Source organism: Harpia harpyja, chromosome 3 (assembly GCF_026419915.1).
Source record: "Harpia harpyja isolate bHarHar1 chromosome 3, bHarHar1 primary haplotype, whole genome shotgun sequence".
NCBI lineage: Eukaryota > Metazoa > Chordata > Aves > Accipitriformes > Accipitridae > Harpia > Harpia harpyja.
The window spans coordinates 45,273,187-45,291,812 of NC_068942.1; the positions used below are offsets into that span (position 1 = coordinate 45,273,187).

Sequence of the window (18,626 nt, forward strand, 5' to 3'; positions counted from 1 at the left end):
ACTCAACTATGACTGTAAGCACTTCTGTTATCATGCCTCTGATTATATAGATGAGTGATTCCCAGCAAATGTACCTGAAGGGTTTTTGGATTACAAATTGTCCATTAATGATTGTAAGTCATATCACGTCTTCATAAAGAAACCACAACAAAGCAGTAAAACTTTGTATTCTATCATCGTGGCAATTAGGAAATGAGGAATGGAGATTCACTTAAACTGATATATAGAGGCCTCTGAATGCTGCTGCTGACAGTTTTCAACCCTTTCGTAGTCTAGATCAAGTGATTATGCATATGTCATTCAGCCTGAAACTTCCATAGACACATACAGTCTCTGTAACACTGTTTTACTGAGAGATTTATCTTTTGATTAAAAAGCCGTTAAAATTTGGCTGGATGTTATTATGTCACTACTTCCCACCTGTTGAAATATAGCATCAAAATTAGTACAGGCTGACATGACCACTGTTATCATGAAATCTAACTACTCCATACACCACCGCAACCCTGCATCATGCAGAAACAATCACAGTATCATTTCCCCTAATGGTTAATATCATTTGTTCCAGGCCCTGTAATGATGGTGCACTTCCTTCAGGCGCTCTCAACAGCCAGAAGGGCTTTTTTCCTTCCACCAAGCACTGGGGTGCAGACTTCACTACTCCTAAGAGCAGAGAGTTACCAGAAACACAAACACAGTGCAAGCCCAAGAATGAAATCCTATTTTGAGGAGGCTCATTTTTCCCTCCAACATAGATTAATGAGTTTTATCAAGGTCCCTCCTTTTTTTGGTGCCCACTGCTTACCCAGCCTGAAGTGGATGTGTTATATACTATGCTGACTTCTAGCAGGTTAAGGAAGATGAGCTCCTTTTTCACCTTTCAGCGTATGTGGGCCTAACAATCTTTTTCGTGAAGGGTCTGAAGCTGGAAAAGTAACTCAAAGACAGAACAGACTGAAGGAACAAAAGGCTTCCCACAGTTAGCCGGTGAAGGGGATTACAGGGTCGATGCTGGGGTAGTTTCTTAAAAGACAGCTAAGACATGAAGTCCAGCAGTAAAATAAAGAATTAGAAACAACTCCAGCTGTTCCATTACAGCTCACGTGAATGGGAACCAGTGAGCTGAGTAACTCTTATCAACTCCTATGCTAAAGTCAGAGATACCGAGGACTCAGACCTGGAAGCACAATCCTGTGGCTCACTGATCTCTCCTGTCCCATCATGGGAGGGTAGTTGGTCTTGGGCCTGAGTGGGAACCAAACCATGAGGTGAGAAGTAGCAACTCATGTCAAAGTAAAAAGAGAGGCAAATTTCACTACACTTCCCTGTTATCATCATCACTGTAGAGGGCAAAAGATATATTGTAGCACTTCACTATCTTGATAAGCCATAAAACAAGAAAAGAACTCCATTACCTTTTCAGGGATACGTTTTAGTCTTCAGGGTTCACACCTGCACACCAGTCTCAGTTGGGAAATTTACTCTTCAGTATGCATAGACGTGGACTAATTGTTGGAATTCACCTTTCAAATAATCTGGCAATACCACTAGTGTTATGTGTACTCATTGCCTTTCTGCACATCTAAAATTCACTAACCTTCACAGGGTCTACATAAGGGGTGACAATCAAAAGATCTTTCTTACACCATGCCACATGGTTCTTGAGTTTCATAAACAGGCCCAGTAATCTCCATACAGATTATTCCATAATGGTAACAAAAAAAAAGAGTTTTAGTAACTATTCCCAAATATTTGGGTCTCAGAATGTCAGAGTGGATTCATATTAAAAAGATAGAATATTAATTTATGAATTGCCCTTATTTAAAAATCTATTATAATTAACACCACAGTTTCAATGATCCAAGACAAACTATCTCTTCTTTCAAGCAAAATTGTGTAAAACAGCCTGTAATAGGTTTACAGAGCATTCAGCTAAAATACTAAAGGTCTAAAACATGCCAAAGTGTTATGATACTTCCTAATCTATTTAAATTCATATCATGCTGGAACACTTCACTAGGACATGCATTATTCTGCATTAGCTTTAAAACTACAAGGAGGAATTCTTTTAGAAACTTGTTTAACAGCCGCTTCATTCAGAAGTTCACACTTCCTGAAAAACAGGTATGTTTGGGTTCTCACAGAATATTCTTTTTTATTTTTATTAAGTCACCTGCACATCCAACCTTAAGCATAAGTGTATACATAAATCAATAAATAAACAAACCAAAACCAACCAACAGCCTCTGATCTCTGGGGGCCCCTCAGTTCTCTTGGTAATTCCTTCAGTGTTTTCTCTCCATTCAGCACCAGGACAGAAAAAAGGGATTTGAAGGGAGAGAAGTAATAAACTGCAGAACTGGTCTTACTCTGGGGTGAACAGCAGGTCAACTCATTATTTTCCCCATAGGAATATCTTGAAATATTAAGAAAGAAAAAAAAGTTGCAAAATAAAAATATATCCCCATATTAAAAAAATGGTAAACTGAGGCTTGAAGAGTAAAATGATTTAACCACAATCTGACAGGAGATCAACGGCAAAGCAAAGCAAAGCAGCCAAAGATTCCAGCTTCAAATCTTCTGCCCCTAAACTAAAGTCGGAAAATCCTGTGGGTAGGAGATATTATGGTAGCTTAGTTTTCTCCAGTCTCTACAACACAAAAGCCTACTTCTGCTCAACAGCTTAAAAGAATTCAAGATCACAGCAACAAAGATGAAAAGGTCAGACTAAACTCATTGCTCACACCGTGCACTAAAAATACACAATGCTATGACAAACCGCTCGATGAACACAAATGGCAGAAGATTGAACGCTGGCCTCCCCAGAGCTAGCACAAGTTTACAGATAATTTTAAACACAAAATAATTCTGACTTTTCCAAACAAATATTTGAAAGTGCTGGCTGAGACTGAAGAAGCCCAAGGCAGCATTCCTTTTTTTTGCCTGACGCTTTGTGCACACTGGGAGGGGGATGCTGTTCTTGTTCATACTGACATGCCCCTGAGCTTTTTCCAAGGAAGATGGAGTTTGGCTTTGATGTTTGCAAGAGGAAGTTAGAACTTGCAGCTGGTAGATATATTAATAGGATAGGCACTGGTGGACTAGAAGGGACCTCGAGTAGGTCATACTGTCCTCTTTGCAGCATAGTACAATTTGCGTAAGTTTGCTTAACCTGAGTTTTCCAAGACTAACACTTGTGAAACACACAAATTTCACCTTCCAGCTAGCACTCAAACACACAGGCTTAGAATTCATTTGTAACATTCCTCTATATTAGGTAAAATCCTATCATGCGAACTTTGCAAAAATAAAAACAGTACAGTCACAGCCACAGATAGCTTGTTTAAAGATATCAAAAGTCACACAAAATATTTTGTTGTGTTGTTGTGGATGTTTGAACTCCATTTCTACTGTTCACTTAACCCAATGCAGCTTAAATACTTTTTTTTCTTCTTTATTAAGGAGATTATTTTAATTGGGGAAAGGAGTAAATTTTACACATTTAAATAATAAAGCATTAATTCTTCAGGCCACATTTTGAAGCTTAGTGATAGTCCCAGGCTCATCTAACCATTTCTGCAATCTAAAGTAACCTTAAGGCTTCTCAAAGTTGTCTTTGACTGGAACAGCTAAACAAGGCTATTCCATAAAGCAAGGTTGAAAGTGAAATAGCAGTATTCACAACATGTTCCAGTCTATTCCCCACGATGACACAGGTTGCAAGAAGGCTCCATAAGAATGGTGTGGCTACAAATAAAAACTGAGTTTGCTTCCTAGGGAAGAAGTGACAGCCTTATGTGCCTGAGAATTTTAGAGCTGCAGAAAAACATTATTAGTCTTACTGAACTCCTTCAGACGATAATCTGGGAAGTATGTAAAGGCCAAATGAATGCAAGAACTCAGCCCACAGGTACAGAAACTTTTTTATTTTATTCAGCACTTTAATTTGTAGCAAACTAAGCATTTTGTTTTCTGTCTTGAAGCAGAAGCATGCACAGATCTGGGAATTTAGCTGAACATAACCATTTCCTACAAGAAGTACCAACATACAGAGTTCAAGAGTTCTTACATTGCTACGTAAGTGGTGGGATTTTACAGTCAGTGCTGCTTTTATAAAGCCTTTAAAGTTCTCATAAAAATCTAACATTTTTAGGGGACAAGTTTTCATGCACTGGATTACAATTTTACAGAAGACAAGCTTTGAGCCTGAAACAGCTTGACAATGTCCTTTCACTTGTTCATCAGATTAACTTTGTCACACATCAGATGAACAGCTTCCTTGGTTTCTTGCCTAATCTAACACATAACCCAAGCAGTTCCCTTCTAAAGCACAATCAGAAGTAAAAACAAAAGCCACTGTAACATTCTACTTCTTTCTAATAACACATTCAGTTTGAAATTTTCATTTCTGCCTCTATGGAAAGATTACCCTTTTAGCAAACCACTTAGAGTGACGAGACTCTGATTTCAGATACGATTAAAGCAACATATTAGACATATACAAACCAAGGGGTCTGAGTTGCTTACAGGACTAATAATGTGTTATGGGTCCTTTCACATCTAGGTCACTGGTTCAAACTCAGCTTTAGTTGGTGATGAATGAAAAGGAAGAATGAGGTAAAAACCCAGTCATGAATCTGGCCTCCCTTCCTGCCTCTGCAACACCCACTTTGTGCACTTGGGCTACTTACCTAACTACTCCTTCCTACAAATTCCACTGTTGTAAAATAGGAATAAATATTATTAATATCATACTAATCCTGGAAGACTAATTTATTAAGGATTCTTAAGTGTCCAAGATTGTCAGAAGATTAAAGTATTGGTACTTTCACGCTGTTCAATAGCTAACATGAAATGGGGTGACTTTCTCAGGACAGGTCAACACCTCAATGTTAAAAAAGAAAAACACTGGCCATGCCTGTATCTTCTGATAGCAACGTAAGAATGGAAATCAACTTCTGAATGGGCCTGAAATTCCACTTTTTCTCACAGGTAGACAGCACAGGTTAAAACTGAAGCAAACTGGAAATTCAGAAGCAGACATACTATGGATGAGAAAGACAAGAGACAACCACGTAGTATGGAGATGCACTGTGCTCTCCCATTACACAACACAGCATGTAAATACCACATCTGCCAATGTTAGGCGACAGAAGAGGGAAGGAAGGGAGAGAAGGAAAGTTTATCACCCCTGCATCCTTTGATAAAACTTGAAGTAATGAAGGTGCTTGCACTGCTGCTGTCTGTGCTGTTCTTGTTCTGAGGCTAAACAAAGGTTTCCATTTTCAACAAGTGTCATGCTGGCATATTTTGCCACTTCAGACCCTTAATTAAAAACAAGGAATGAGAGAAACAAAGGAAAACAACACACACACAGAGCACCAAGACATTTTAACTCATTCTTGGGTTAAAAGGTGAAAAATAATGGTGGTAGAGAGTTGGGACACAACACGACAGCTTCATTAATAAGCTGTAACTGCTACAAAAATCATTATACCATCTCTTACATAGTCCTGATTTCAGAATACTATTGAACTATGGCTCATAAACAGCACTGAGAGTCTTTCATATTTGCAGGAAAATTTAGAAGGATTACAACTATTCCATGTTTTTTCCAAAGCCTCTTCAAATATTTTAACCATAAGAACAAAACATGTTTTACTGAGAACATACTTTGTTATTACTTCCACTTCAGATTCAGCTATGCCTTTCTTTTCAGAGGAAGCTCATACAGAGCAATTCTAAAGGACAAAGAAAAGCACAAGTAATGCAATCAAGAGCATTTAATGAGACAACGTGCAACAACTTCGTGCCAAGAAGGAAATCATAAAGATGAAAAATGATGCCGCCTTCTTCCAAATCTAGTTACCAAATTTCAACTCTTTCTAACAGAGATAGGGAGTGATATTCAAGCAATGAACTTCAGAGATACTTTGGCAATGGATGGAGCCAACAAAAGCCACAAGCACAATTCCAAAATGATTTAATGGGTCGTGCTTTGCCCAAGCTCCTATTGACAAAATTATGAAGTAAACACATCAATCAGTGTTAAGGCATTACACTGAAGTTATTTGCTACTCTTTGACATTCTGTTTAATATTTCTTCAGCCTCTTCCTCTTGTCCATTGAAATGAGTTGCAGAAATAATGTCAGTTTTAACCACTGCTTCGCTGGTTTTGCCACCAAGCTGTTCTTGTGTTAAGTCAGACAAGCTTGAGAGGGCTGCTTGTCATCAACCAGAACAAAGATAAGCTGATCAGAACCACCAGAAAGTGCAACAAGGAGAGAAAGAGGAGTAATACCCATATCATACAAAGTGGGAAGTCTACATGTAATTATCATGCCTTTGCAGGGAAGATGAGCATTGCTTAACATCATACATTTAGGTCTATGCATGAACTGAACTCTGAATAGCAAACTTCTCTGCATCTGTCCCTGACTGAGGGTTCTCTATTATTTGCAAGTGGGAAAAGCTGAAATTATTATATTACTTTGCAAACCTTGATTCAGAACTATCTTTTTTTTCTTAGCACAGTAAGTCCTCGCTATTACCCCAAAAATGTGTGCTTGTCTCTAATTCTGTGCAGAAAAAAGAAACATGAAGATGTAAAGTAGTATATTACATCACACAAAACCTCATATTACATTCACACAATATTGAAAGCTGCAGTTTGAGGCACTGTACTTGGAAACCAGACAAGCATAATGCAAGGGACAGGACAGAGTATTTGCTCTCCTTCATTTTCCTGTTTCTCTTTGGAATTACTGATAATCATTAGATAAGATCAAATGTGTAGTCTAGCCTGTGTATTAACTCTAGCAGCAGCTTCAGAAGACTGAGAAAATAATGCTCTAAATAATGCTCTAAAATTCCATGTGAATGGAAGTACAATGCTGAGGAACATGTCATAGAACTGAACATGGCTTCGAAATTCATTCGCAGCCATTAGAACATTAGAACAGCTCTGACATGTTCTAATACTCAATTAGTATTGAGCTAATACATTTACTTTCTTTTTTTATACATGGATTTTCAAAGAAACCGAAAAATAATTTTGGCCCCTGACTGTTTTATGTTAGGCTTGATAACCCGACTCTCAAAGACCCCAGTATATCAAGAGAAGACTGCAAATTACAATGTGGATTTGTGTCAGTGTAGAGTTTCAGTTCTGATAGAAGGGATCTCTTACCTTCAGACAGGGACAAATCATCAGCTGGAGACACCAGGTCTGCCTGGATCGCGGAGCCATTGCTCAACGATGTGGTAATCTGATTCGTCAAGATAACCTGCAAACAGACAGGGAGAGGGGGAAGGGAAATGAATTTTTATAGCTACTGGAAGGAAGAGAGCAGACCAGGCAAGGACTGGAATCCTCCAGGCACAGCGTCCAGGCAACCCTCTACTCTGACCTTCAGCAGATTCAACACTCAGAAAATTCTGAACTACGGGCAGAAACTGAAAGAGATAATCACAAGAAGTGCAGGAAAAACGATATTGTTAAACAGACAAACTACTAAACAACAGTATGTTGATACATACAGCCACCTAAAACGAAACTACTCTTCTGAAGAGCTTCATTCTTCAATGAACAATTTGATGCTCCCTACAAAAAGTATCTTTTTCTTCATAGGCAAACAGGAAATCTGTTTTCCTAGTAATTTCCACACAACTTACACACCTTCTTCCTTTGGCTGAAACACAGTGTCATGGAGAAAGGTGCCCATCGATCTGAAGCACAAGAGTACTACATTTTACAGGGCTATCTCTACACAAGAGGATTTTTCAGTGTTTTTCAGGATCACAAGATTCTGATAAACAACAGACTGTAGTACCCACACAGTGCTCTCGTCTGACAGCATGAGCAATGGTCTTGCTTGCAAGAGATGAACAGTTTCTTGCACCTTTGAAATGTACTTTTTTCTAATAACAGAAAGCATTAAGGCAAACACTGCCAACACCATAGTGAGAAAAGCATAGGTATAAACACAGTTATCTCCTAATGCTTTGGATCTTTAAGCAGTTGCAGTTTCCGCAATTACAATTGGTCTCTACGACGCAGACTGACAAAAACTTCAGAAATTACTTTTTTTTTTTTAAAGAACCAAAATTATCCTTCTACTTGCACTGAGAACAAAGTCCACTCCAAACAAACTCTCTTTGAAATTAATGGCCTGTCTTCAGCTGTATTTGACACAGGAGGAAGGGAGAAAGGAATGCTACACGGTACTCTTTGGATGCGGTTTCATGATGCTACTGGAATAAATTAATAGCTTGCCATTGCTAAAAGGAAGAGGAATTTCTCTGCTCTTCCCTTCACTGCTCCTCCCTCCCTCTGATCATGGCTTCCTCCTGCTTTCTAACACTTTTCAGTAGTATGATGTGACACTCCATTTTCTATTTCAAGATCCCACATAAGCTGTATCAGATCACAGAGTCATAATCGCAGTGGTGGTGCTGCAGGGCATCACGTCTTCTTCAGGCAGCATGACGTGAGGTACCAACAATGTGATGGAGTCTGAGACCTTCACCAAGACCACAGCTCTTCCTCCTGCTCACGTCAGCCCACCCATCTCTGTGATTGTAAACAGGCACGGTGGTGCCTGAGAGCTTTACAGACTGTATCAACAGGAGTAAATTGAAAAGTTTTTGAGTCAAATCTTCATCTACTCAACAGGACTTCAAGACCTTCAGAGCCCCATAGTGATGTCCCTAACGCTCTTCTGCTACTGACTACAAGCTCTGGACAAACTTCAGCTGGCTACCACCACCCTGCCCAGCTTAACCATCAGTTGCACCTTTTGGGACTAGGCATTTTATGACCACGGCAGTGAACACAGACATGGTAGTTAACAGCCTTGTTTGGTCTTACACCTAGGCTAAGGTTCTTAAGGTACAACTTGCAATACTGCCAACAGCAAACATACAAGAAATGCATCAAGCCCCTCTGCTGTTTCCCCCAGAGCTGCTGCGTGCACCTATAAGCGCCCAAAAGCAGACAGGAATGGGCCTGGCACACACAACCCCTTGCAGCCACTGCTGACTGTCCTGTTCATCAGATTACAAGGTAAGATTCAATTTAATAACAAAGAAGAAAAAAGTCACTGTTTCCTTTCTTCTTGCCAGGATACTTATCTTCCATTTTAGTGAGCGAGTTCATCTTTGTGATAGGATGAACATCAAAACTGGTTCAAGGCAAATGAAAGGAGTGGGCAGCCAAGAGTCAGGAGGGATAACGAACAGGATGCAAGACCTTTCCTTCTTAACACTGTTTTCACTTTGTTTTCACTGTGTCACAAAACCCACAGCCTCACTTGTCCATTGAGGCTCTTCTGGCAATCAGGCATAAGATACACCAACAATATGGCACAACACTGAATCTTTTCCTCGATCCAGTACTAGAAAATGTGCTGAAACAGAACACACTAACAAACTTACAAACCCACATGTACTGGTGGGGTATGAAGTTTTCATTGGCACACTTTTCCAATGATCACATTATTCAGAAGGGTCAAATGCTCTGTAAGCAATGCAGTTGTCCCAGACCTGTGCCAAGATAATCTTTCTACTGTGCCATCACGTGTTTTATTATTTATACACCACATTTTAAAGAAAAGCTACCGTGCTTAAGGATCTTTTTTAATGAAAAAAAGACCTAAGCACACCATATTTCATATTGCTCTCCTTCAAAGGAAACTAACTTTAAAGGCTTCAAAAATGAAAAAAATGAACAACAAGAATAATGCAACTGCATTTTTTTAATCTTTCAGCTTTTTTGGCCTCCTCTTTAACCAGGAACTCCACAGCACTGTCTGCTATAGGACTGTAAATCTTCTTCACCCTTTATGTTTAACTCAAGCTACGTCTCTGTACTTAGATTCCAGTTTCTGATGTGTCCTTCAATAACTGTTCAATACTAACAATATCCTAGGCACACTGTTACACTGTTTAAAAAGTCAGTTTAAAAACACAGAGTCCTACCCAAATAAATGTTCCTCTCTGGCTTGCTCTGAGGATGGGAATTAAGTGTATTCTTAGTTCCATGACTTCACCGATAGTTAAACATTTGCTTAAATACACGTTTAAATACTATCTTGAATAAGCACACTTCCTCTGAGACGAAGCCATATGCATGTACAGAATGCTTATTTTGGAATTAACTGAAAATTATTCTTCATTTCTGCAAGCCTGCAGAGACAACACAGATTTGGTTCTCCCACAAGTACAAGCCAAGAGGCTGTTAGCTAAGCACTAAATTTGACATCAAATTCCCCGTCACACTTCTGCAGCTTCACTTACTGCAAAATTCTTCCACTGGGTATACGTACTTCTATTATCAAACAACCAATATTCATCTTTGTGCACCTACCACAATACAGTTTGAACCTCACTCTGCAGGTGTGCAGAGTGCTCCAGACTCTCACTAGCTCAAACAAGCAACGGGTTGCTAACAAAGGAAAAAAGCTGGCCCTTACTCAGCTCCAGTTCCAAAGAAAAAAGTTAAGGCACTCAGATTTAGAGAACTCCTCTGAATACATACATCTATCTTTGAAACTTCAATCGCATGCCCTTACTGGAAAGTGCTAAGATTTCTTTTACTTCTTCTAGATAAAACTTTGGTCACAAATACTTTGGCAGTGAATAGTGCCATTCAAGCAAGACCCTATGTTTTCAGCAGTCCCCAATCCTACAGACATTCAACTTGAAGCCCTGAATGTTGATACCACTTGATTCCAGTGTCACATCTAAAGAATATATTAATTTCTCCCTAAAGTCTCCTTCACCAACCTGAAAGACATGCTTACACTCCATTCTGCTATCATTTGAAATGGTTCAATATATTCAGAGGGTTGCAAACAGGTGTCTGAGGGAACAGTTAAGCCTGAGTGTGATTTGCAGAGAATATACAGGTAGACAAAGGAGGTGTGGAGTGAAACAGCTGTGTTACTTTCTGATGAGTAACCACATTTGTGCACGGACAGAATCAGCTGAGTCTCACACATTGATTCATATGTGCATGCACAGAATATAATGCTAGTTCTGATCTTAATGATTCCATATGTTACAAATCACCAACATTATGAAGAAGAAGGTTAGAGTATCTCCTTTTGGTCTGCTAGGTGCCACACTTGAAAGAAACCACCTCTCACTGCTAAACAGTGCCTGGAAACAGGCTGGGGTCACAAGTCCAAGCAGACTTACTAGAAAGAGTGCCTTGCACTGAATTAGCAATAACACTTCCTCAACTTTTCACTGGAGATTTGCCATTAAAGTACAGATTAGATTTACCCTGTTTAGTACAGGAGACCTGCCAAGTCCTCAGTCTAAGTAGGTAAGGAAAAATGCCTCTGTTGTGGTTCCTTTTGTCAGATACTGGACATCATTACCAGCCAAGCATAGCTTCCACTTAAGAGTTTCAATGCCAATCATGAGTTCATTAATAATCTCCTAGCAGAACACTCAACAGTGAGAATGTTGCTACATGATATTTTAATGTTATCATATTAAAATACATAGTATTTTAAAACACACCATATTTTATAAAATACCCGGTATTTTAAGAGGAGGTCCTATTTCCACCAGCAACTAATGGAACAAAATATTTTCGTTACCAGAGGTATTTTCATTACCACTAAGGCACTAAGAGTCACAAAAAATATTACACATCTCCACACACAACTGTGTCCTCACATGCACAATAGGTAAGGAGGTTGTATTATTGCTTTCTGTTTCTATCTTGTGATGACTGAAGAGTGTAGTGCTTCTTCGGCCAGTGACTATGCATGAATGGAAAACACCCTCCACTGCTAAGAGGAAAAAAAAGATGAAAAGGTCAGCTAGACAGCTCAGCAACACTGGTAACTTGCCCCACGCAATCTCCTATGGAGTTCAGTGAACCATTGCCTTTAACCTTTAAGCCTATTCACCTGCAACTGGTTAAGCTAGCTATTTAACAAGTGAAAATTTACAGTCCTCAGCCTTCCAATTCCAACAGAATTACAAACAGTCTAGCAATTCACTCAGATTCAAATTTCAAAATAATTTCTGGGAAAAAGTCTACTACTTAAAATACTACACAATTGACTGACCACACAATTTCCCAGTCTTAGGAAGATTTTTACTTCACCATAGCCACCTTAGATTGTAAAATAACCCCTCCTAACCATGAGAAGTGTTATATCCAGCAAGAAGAATCCTTTTCCTTACAGTTAGAAAACCTGGAGATAAACACAAGGAGACAGTGGGAACACATTTTGAAGCTCCTAATTTTAGACACCTTAAAAAAAATGCCTACTCTTCTGATCCCTTCCCCAATTTTTATAGGTGTTGATACCTGGAAAACAATGGAAACAAGAAATTCTTGAGGAAAATAGTGTTCATGTTCTAGACATGTTCTAGGTCATGGCTAAATCTAATCTTAATCCAGAAGTCAACACCACTGTTTTATATTCTCTTGAAATCTTTACATGTTGTTGTGAAAATAGAATCTCCTTCCACTGATGTGACTTCAGCAGATGCCAGTTTTCTGGAAGCACATTAGAAAAGTAAAAATACTTATTTAAGGTGCCTAAACTCCCCAAACCCCTATTTGTTGGGAATAGCACAGTTCCTGCATATGCGGAAAGCCCCTGCAGGTCCTGGAAGAGAATTGGCCTAAGAACTGTAATATGACTGCTTTACACAGAAGAATAAGCAAACTATTTTTTGTTTGGTTATTTATACAGTACAATTTTTCAAGTACTCCTGCCCTTCCTAGGACCACACTGAAACTACTAAATCTGACTTTGTCATCCTTGTAAATCTAGTTGAGTAAATAAGTCATTTTCTGTAAACTTGTGGTCTCAGCCTCCTTGTTAGTTTATTGCAAAATTAAAGGGACCTCAGCACACAACTATCAATCAGTAACCAGCAAAGGTATGAAGTCTTCTGAAATGTACCAAGAGGTGAAAAAACCCCACTCTCTCATGAAACAGCTGTTTGTTAAATGAACGGAGCAGAATCCCCCATTTTGCATGCAATGCTATTTAGGAAAACTCTTATTAAAGGCTTCCTATAGAGCTGGGAGAGCAAGCACAAGGACACTTGCAATAATTCCAAATTACTCCACCCTTATTAGTCCACGTATTTTGTGGTTTTCACTGTACTCAAGCAGTGTCACTAGAGAGCACCAAGTACAAGTGACAGTCAGCAGGGCTGGGATGCTGACTCAGCATGCCAGAGGAGAAGGAAAAGAAGTTCTACTGATCCCCAGCCATTCTTCATACCGGTCTCTGAGAAGACACCTCACCGTTTCCCAGAAGCACAGAGCTTTTAATGAAGCATTCAAGCGGTCAGTGATGGGTCGAAACAATGGTGACTATTGTCAAGGCACTAGCAAAAGGAAAGGGCACCAAGCGATACCACAAAGCCAGATGGGGCAGGCAGCAATCCTGGAAACAGAAAAAGGGAACAGTGAGAAAACTGGGGTGAAACAGCATGCTTCAAACAGCTGTGAGAACCGCAGCCTTCTCCTTGGGAACCTGTTACAGCTCTTCGACACTGGCATCGGTCTGCTCAAGGAAAAACCCTGAATTACCACCATCTGTCATAGTAATAGGGTATATACAATCTTCATCTAAACTACGCACTGAATTAGCTTTTTCTTCAACTCCTGTTTCTTCAGGGAGATTTTCTTCAGCATCAGTAGCCATTTGCCACAAAAGCTGTCAAAAGTTGTCAAAAACCTCAGCAGAACTTGTACCTAATATTCACATGAAAGACAACTTCTTTAAAACTGAGCATTTTCAGTGAAATCAGGGAGTTACAGACAGAAAAAGGGAAAGTCTGAACTGCAATACTGAGAGCTCCTAAATAAAATAACAGTTTTGAAGAGAGAATTTTAAGTGCCCACAGCTACTGGGCACCCAAAGCCGGCCACTGCAGCGATGCTCTGTAGAGGCATACCTCGCAGGAGAGCAGGCTTCTCCAGTGAAAAGCCTCTGCACAATTGAGACAGTTCTGAGCTCCAGGGCCAAACAAAACATATTTATATCACAACTATTACTATGATAGGAGATTAAATATATACACATATCTTCATTCTTAGAAAATGTAAACTATTTTGGCTTATACAAACCAAATACAGAAGAGAAAACCCAACAGTTTATCATCTCGAATCCAAGCAAATCACCACACCCACCCAGTACTCATCCCAGAGGTGTCACATACTCCCAAGCTGAGTGGCCACCGGCCCCAGCAGCTTGGGTTTCTGTGGGGAAGAATGAAAATAATGTCAAGTACTCTACAGAGCCCAGCCATCACAAGAAAAAGCCTTATAATAAATGAAATTCCCATGTTCAAAGTCAAACACCACTTCTGGTGTTTAATCAAGGCCTAACCAACAAAGATAATTAAAAGTAATTTTACGTGTTGTACTAAAATGGTTGTAGCTAACCAAGACAGCACGAAGCTCCTTCACTGGAGGCATAAGCAATAGACAAGTGCCCACATTTAACAACTGCTGCTAATCCAGATCAGCTGGAAGAAAAAGTACCCGTTACAGCCATCTCGTTTATACATGACAGAGGCATAGGCTGTAATGGTGACGCTTATGTTAGAGGGAAGCAGATGGATATTTTCAGACACAAAGGCACAGCAGCAACCCTGACTGAAGGCAAAGAAGAGGCCTCTGTGTCAAGAGCTGTTAGAATTCACATTTCAACCAACGTCACCAGAATTTGGCATAATTCCCTGAATAACAGATATATACACACAAACCACTGGAAATCTATTGAGAAACACTTCCTAATCTTAAAAGCAATCTAGCAACAACTGTTGGCCTTGCCTCAGAGGAATTTCATCTGTACCTATTTTCATCACATCCGGGGAAAAAAAAAAGGGCAATTAAACAGCCTAACAGCACAGAAACAAGAAAGTACTGATTTTCTGGAAGGCTCACAAGCACCTTTTAAAAGATTAGAGACCTGTTGCTCAGGACACATTGCTGCTAGTTGCAACCTTACTAGAGCTCCTAGAACAGGACTTCCAGCTCCTGCTTTCCTACGGTATCTCTACCCAAGCTTCTCCTCTTTCCTCCCTCAGTGAGGCAATTCATAGCAGCAGAGGTCATTTTGTAGTCACTGGATTTTACTGGGTATAAATAGGAGTCGGAAGAAACCAAGGAATCTTTCAGAGACTAGCCACTGTATTTACATCCAATTTATTCTGCTTTGCATAGGAAAAGTACAAAGTTATGCAATTCCATTCCATAAGCCTTCTGGAAAAGCAAAGTGTCTATTCACATCTCTGCCAACTGCTTAAAAATAATCACAATGAATTAATAAAACTTCCACCAGAAGAAAAAAAGAAACAAAACAAAACAAAAGCATGCTGTTCTCAGGCAGCTACATGTCTTCAAGTTGAAATGGCTACTACCCAGCAATAGCCTGAGGTCTTTAGCCTCTCATCCTCTGTGAGCAAGGAACGCGGCCAACACAAATGTAACCTTCAAAATCCACGCCACAACACCCTCGTGCTGTGCTGCTCGGTGAGAATGGTTTGTGTGCCTGGAAGGCCTTCACATCCAGCAGCCTGCACAGACCTGTTTGCAGAGATGTGCGTAAGACACCCCCCCAGAGGGATTGCCACCCGCCTTCATACCCTGCCAGTCGCCCAGAGCTCCAGGTTAGCTTCCAGCAGACCTTCCCTCTCCTCCACCCTCCCCTCCAGCCTCTGCATAACTATGGCTTTCTGAATTGAGCTTACTCCTGTGTGTATCTAGTGATGTACCACAGTAAGAGACTGGTCTGATACTGGCTGAGCCAATGCGGAGTAGCTTGCAAGAAATCACTGTAATGCACAGGTAACTTTTACAGCCAAAACCTGCTGCACTCTCAAAGCGGCAAACACCACCGCTTAAAAGGGAGTTTTCCAATGAATGCCAAATAGTCTTGTAAAAGAATAAATAAAGTAAAATCATGAACTCACAGTTCGCTCTTAGCTTGCTTGCTGTTCTCAGCAACAGGGCTTTTAGTTGGTTTAATTTGTTTGGTTTTGAAGGATGGGGAAGAAACTGGGTTGTCTGGAACATCAGCAAAGTAGTACAGAACTTCAGTTCTGCTGCAGCATGCTCCAGGCTGAAAGGCGAGCTGAGTACGTCTCCTACTCTTTAATAGGACTGCAAGGAAGTCATAATTTATGCTTACTTTTTTCTCAATGAAAAACCTAGTTTAGTTTATTGGCACTTCTTAGCTTTCATTAGCAGATCAGAAAGCAGACTGAAGGCTCCTTCCTTTCGTTCGCCGAGTTCAGACCTTCTGCCATGCACCTACCCTGCTCCACCCAGCACTTCAAATTTACCCAGACCTACACAAACTCTGTGACATTAAATCTCACTACCTTCTGATGGAATAAATGTATTGTTACCCCGATGGTAGAGACAGATGCTCAGACACTAAGCAAACTGACTAAAGCTACTACAAATCTTCACTACCCTGATTTCAAGAACAGAGTTGGAAGGGCTCATACTCACCTGAGCACTCTAAGACACCTCAGGACAATCTAATATCTATCCAGCAAATTATATATTAATAATTCTTTCTATATTTGGGGTTTATTTTATTTGGTTTTTCTACACCTGTCCATATTTAGTTTTTTCCTAACAACTAAATAGGAATATGAACTAAGCTAATGAAATACTCCTAACAAAGGCCTATTTAGGGCTCATGGCCTATTTCAAGCTGATAATTAGTGTACCAGCGTTTTTATTTGATTTTGATGTTTTGACAAGCCTGTCAGAAAGACCATTTATAGTAATATACACATGCAGGTCTGGAGAAGTATAGCATATAAGGCACAGCTCAATCTCAATGTCATTAATTCCATTAATTCCTCAGATTCCTTCCAATTAATTCCTTCAGGGCTTCAAGGCAGTGGGTCACAGGAGACCCGCTGGGTCTTGGATGCAAACTGGAACAGCTCAATGGGCTACTGTAATTTAAAACTTTGCTGAACGGTTTTTAAAACACTCTCCCTAGCTCCACCTTATCCCACATCATGACCCTATGCCAACATTTTTAGAGGGAGGACAGTGTTAGTTCAGACTACTCCTCGGTGCCTCGTGGAAGCAGCAGAAAGCAGTTTTAGGATGTGCTAGAAATCCCATCAACGCTTTGCTGTTCAGTTCCCCTGCAAACCATACTTCCTTGCCTGCCCTGCAGCACTGGAGCCTTTCTGTTTACTTTTTAGGCTGGCAAGAGAGGACTGCAGGAATATTTGCTCCCCCTTGTCTTTTCATTTAACCTTTATAGGTGGGTAACTACTAACGCCACCACCAGACGGCATTGCATGGCTTACATTGTTTTATACTCAGCATACTCTATCATCCTCTATCTTTTCTAGCCTACAGTGATGTTAGAGATCATGGCATGCTTTACACAATGCTTGTTAGAGAAGTTTTCTTTTCTTGCTGTGTTACAGTAGCTGCTGCCTCTCACTGAACACATTTCAGACACAGATGGGGTTTTTATATTTATCTGTATTGGCTATCCTTAGATAATCATGTAGCTTTATTTCAGTGTGTATAACAGTCATAGATTTTGTGTACAAGGTAACAGGCAATTTGAATATATAGCCCCATCCCCCCAATTTGCCCAAGGCAATTTAACAGGTCTGTAGAGTATTAGGGTAGTAACTGATATTGCACAGAAGCCTGACAATCAAACCAATATACCAATAATTTTTACAAAATGAGAAGGCTATTAAGAAAGCAGGAACAAACTAGGCACTGACAGCATTATTTAGTGCAACTAAGGCCCATTTACTGAACACCGTGCCCCTGGTGATTTCAAAGTATTCTCATGAACAAAATTCATTTATCATCATCTATAGCTGCAATGGCTGTAAAAAAGAGTAGAAATCATCCAGAAAACAAAACACCCAGCTGCTGAAACAAACAGCCTCTGAAGTCACCATCAGTTTCACTTCCCTGTGACCCAGGGCTCAAAAATGTATGAAAAACAAGTGAAAATGAACAGCTGCAAATTATATGTACTACAAGCTGTAGGTATATATTAACATTACATTTTAGACATTTTCATATACTGAATTGCATTTGCACGCTTTTCAGCCTAACCTGCAATTTAGCCAGTAACCTATTTCTACCAGAAATATTTATAATATTTCAAAACCATCAGTAGCTTCAGCCTTCCTTAAAATGCAACAAACATACAAAATAAACTAGGTAGAGCTAAGCACACCAGTCTGAATGCTGGGTAGTATTTTTCTGCTGTACCAGTGACTGTTTTAATAGTCAACATCTTTTAGTCTGATCAGACCGGAAGTGGAAGCTTTACCATCTAGCTTTTGAGATTTGTAATATATCAACATACCTCTAATACAGTGCAATATTTTTATGCAAAGGAAAATTGCTTGGGTATATTTTGTCTGTCTCCTATACCTGCAAAGTTGGACAGTAAGAGCTTTAAACTTCAACATCCTTCCACTTATGTGTTCAATACATTTTTATAAACTAAGATATTCTGAAGCAAATTTTCCTAACAAAAAAAAAAAAGGCAACCTATACAAAATGCACGATGGTGCACTGTGTTATGAAGTTTTATGAGCACTTTTTGAAAACTGCTATAGCATT

The 18,626-nt window shown here is 39.7% G+C and overlaps 1 protein-coding gene across 11 annotated transcripts in view; it reads right to left on the reverse strand.

Annotated features, from left to right (window-relative positions):
* RAD51B (RAD51 paralog B) overlaps positions 1 to 18,626 on the reverse strand; it is a 489,201-nt gene that overhangs the window by 246,324 nt on the left and 224,251 nt on the right. For all 11 annotated transcript variants that reach the window (XM_052782386.1, XM_052782383.1, XM_052782387.1 and 8 more), the window contains exon 8: positions 7,191 to 7,287. In XM_052782386.1, coding sequence (XP_052638346.1) covers positions 7,191 to 7,287 — 97 coding nt within the window. The remainder of the gene's footprint in view (positions 1 to 7,190; positions 7,288 to 18,626) is intronic.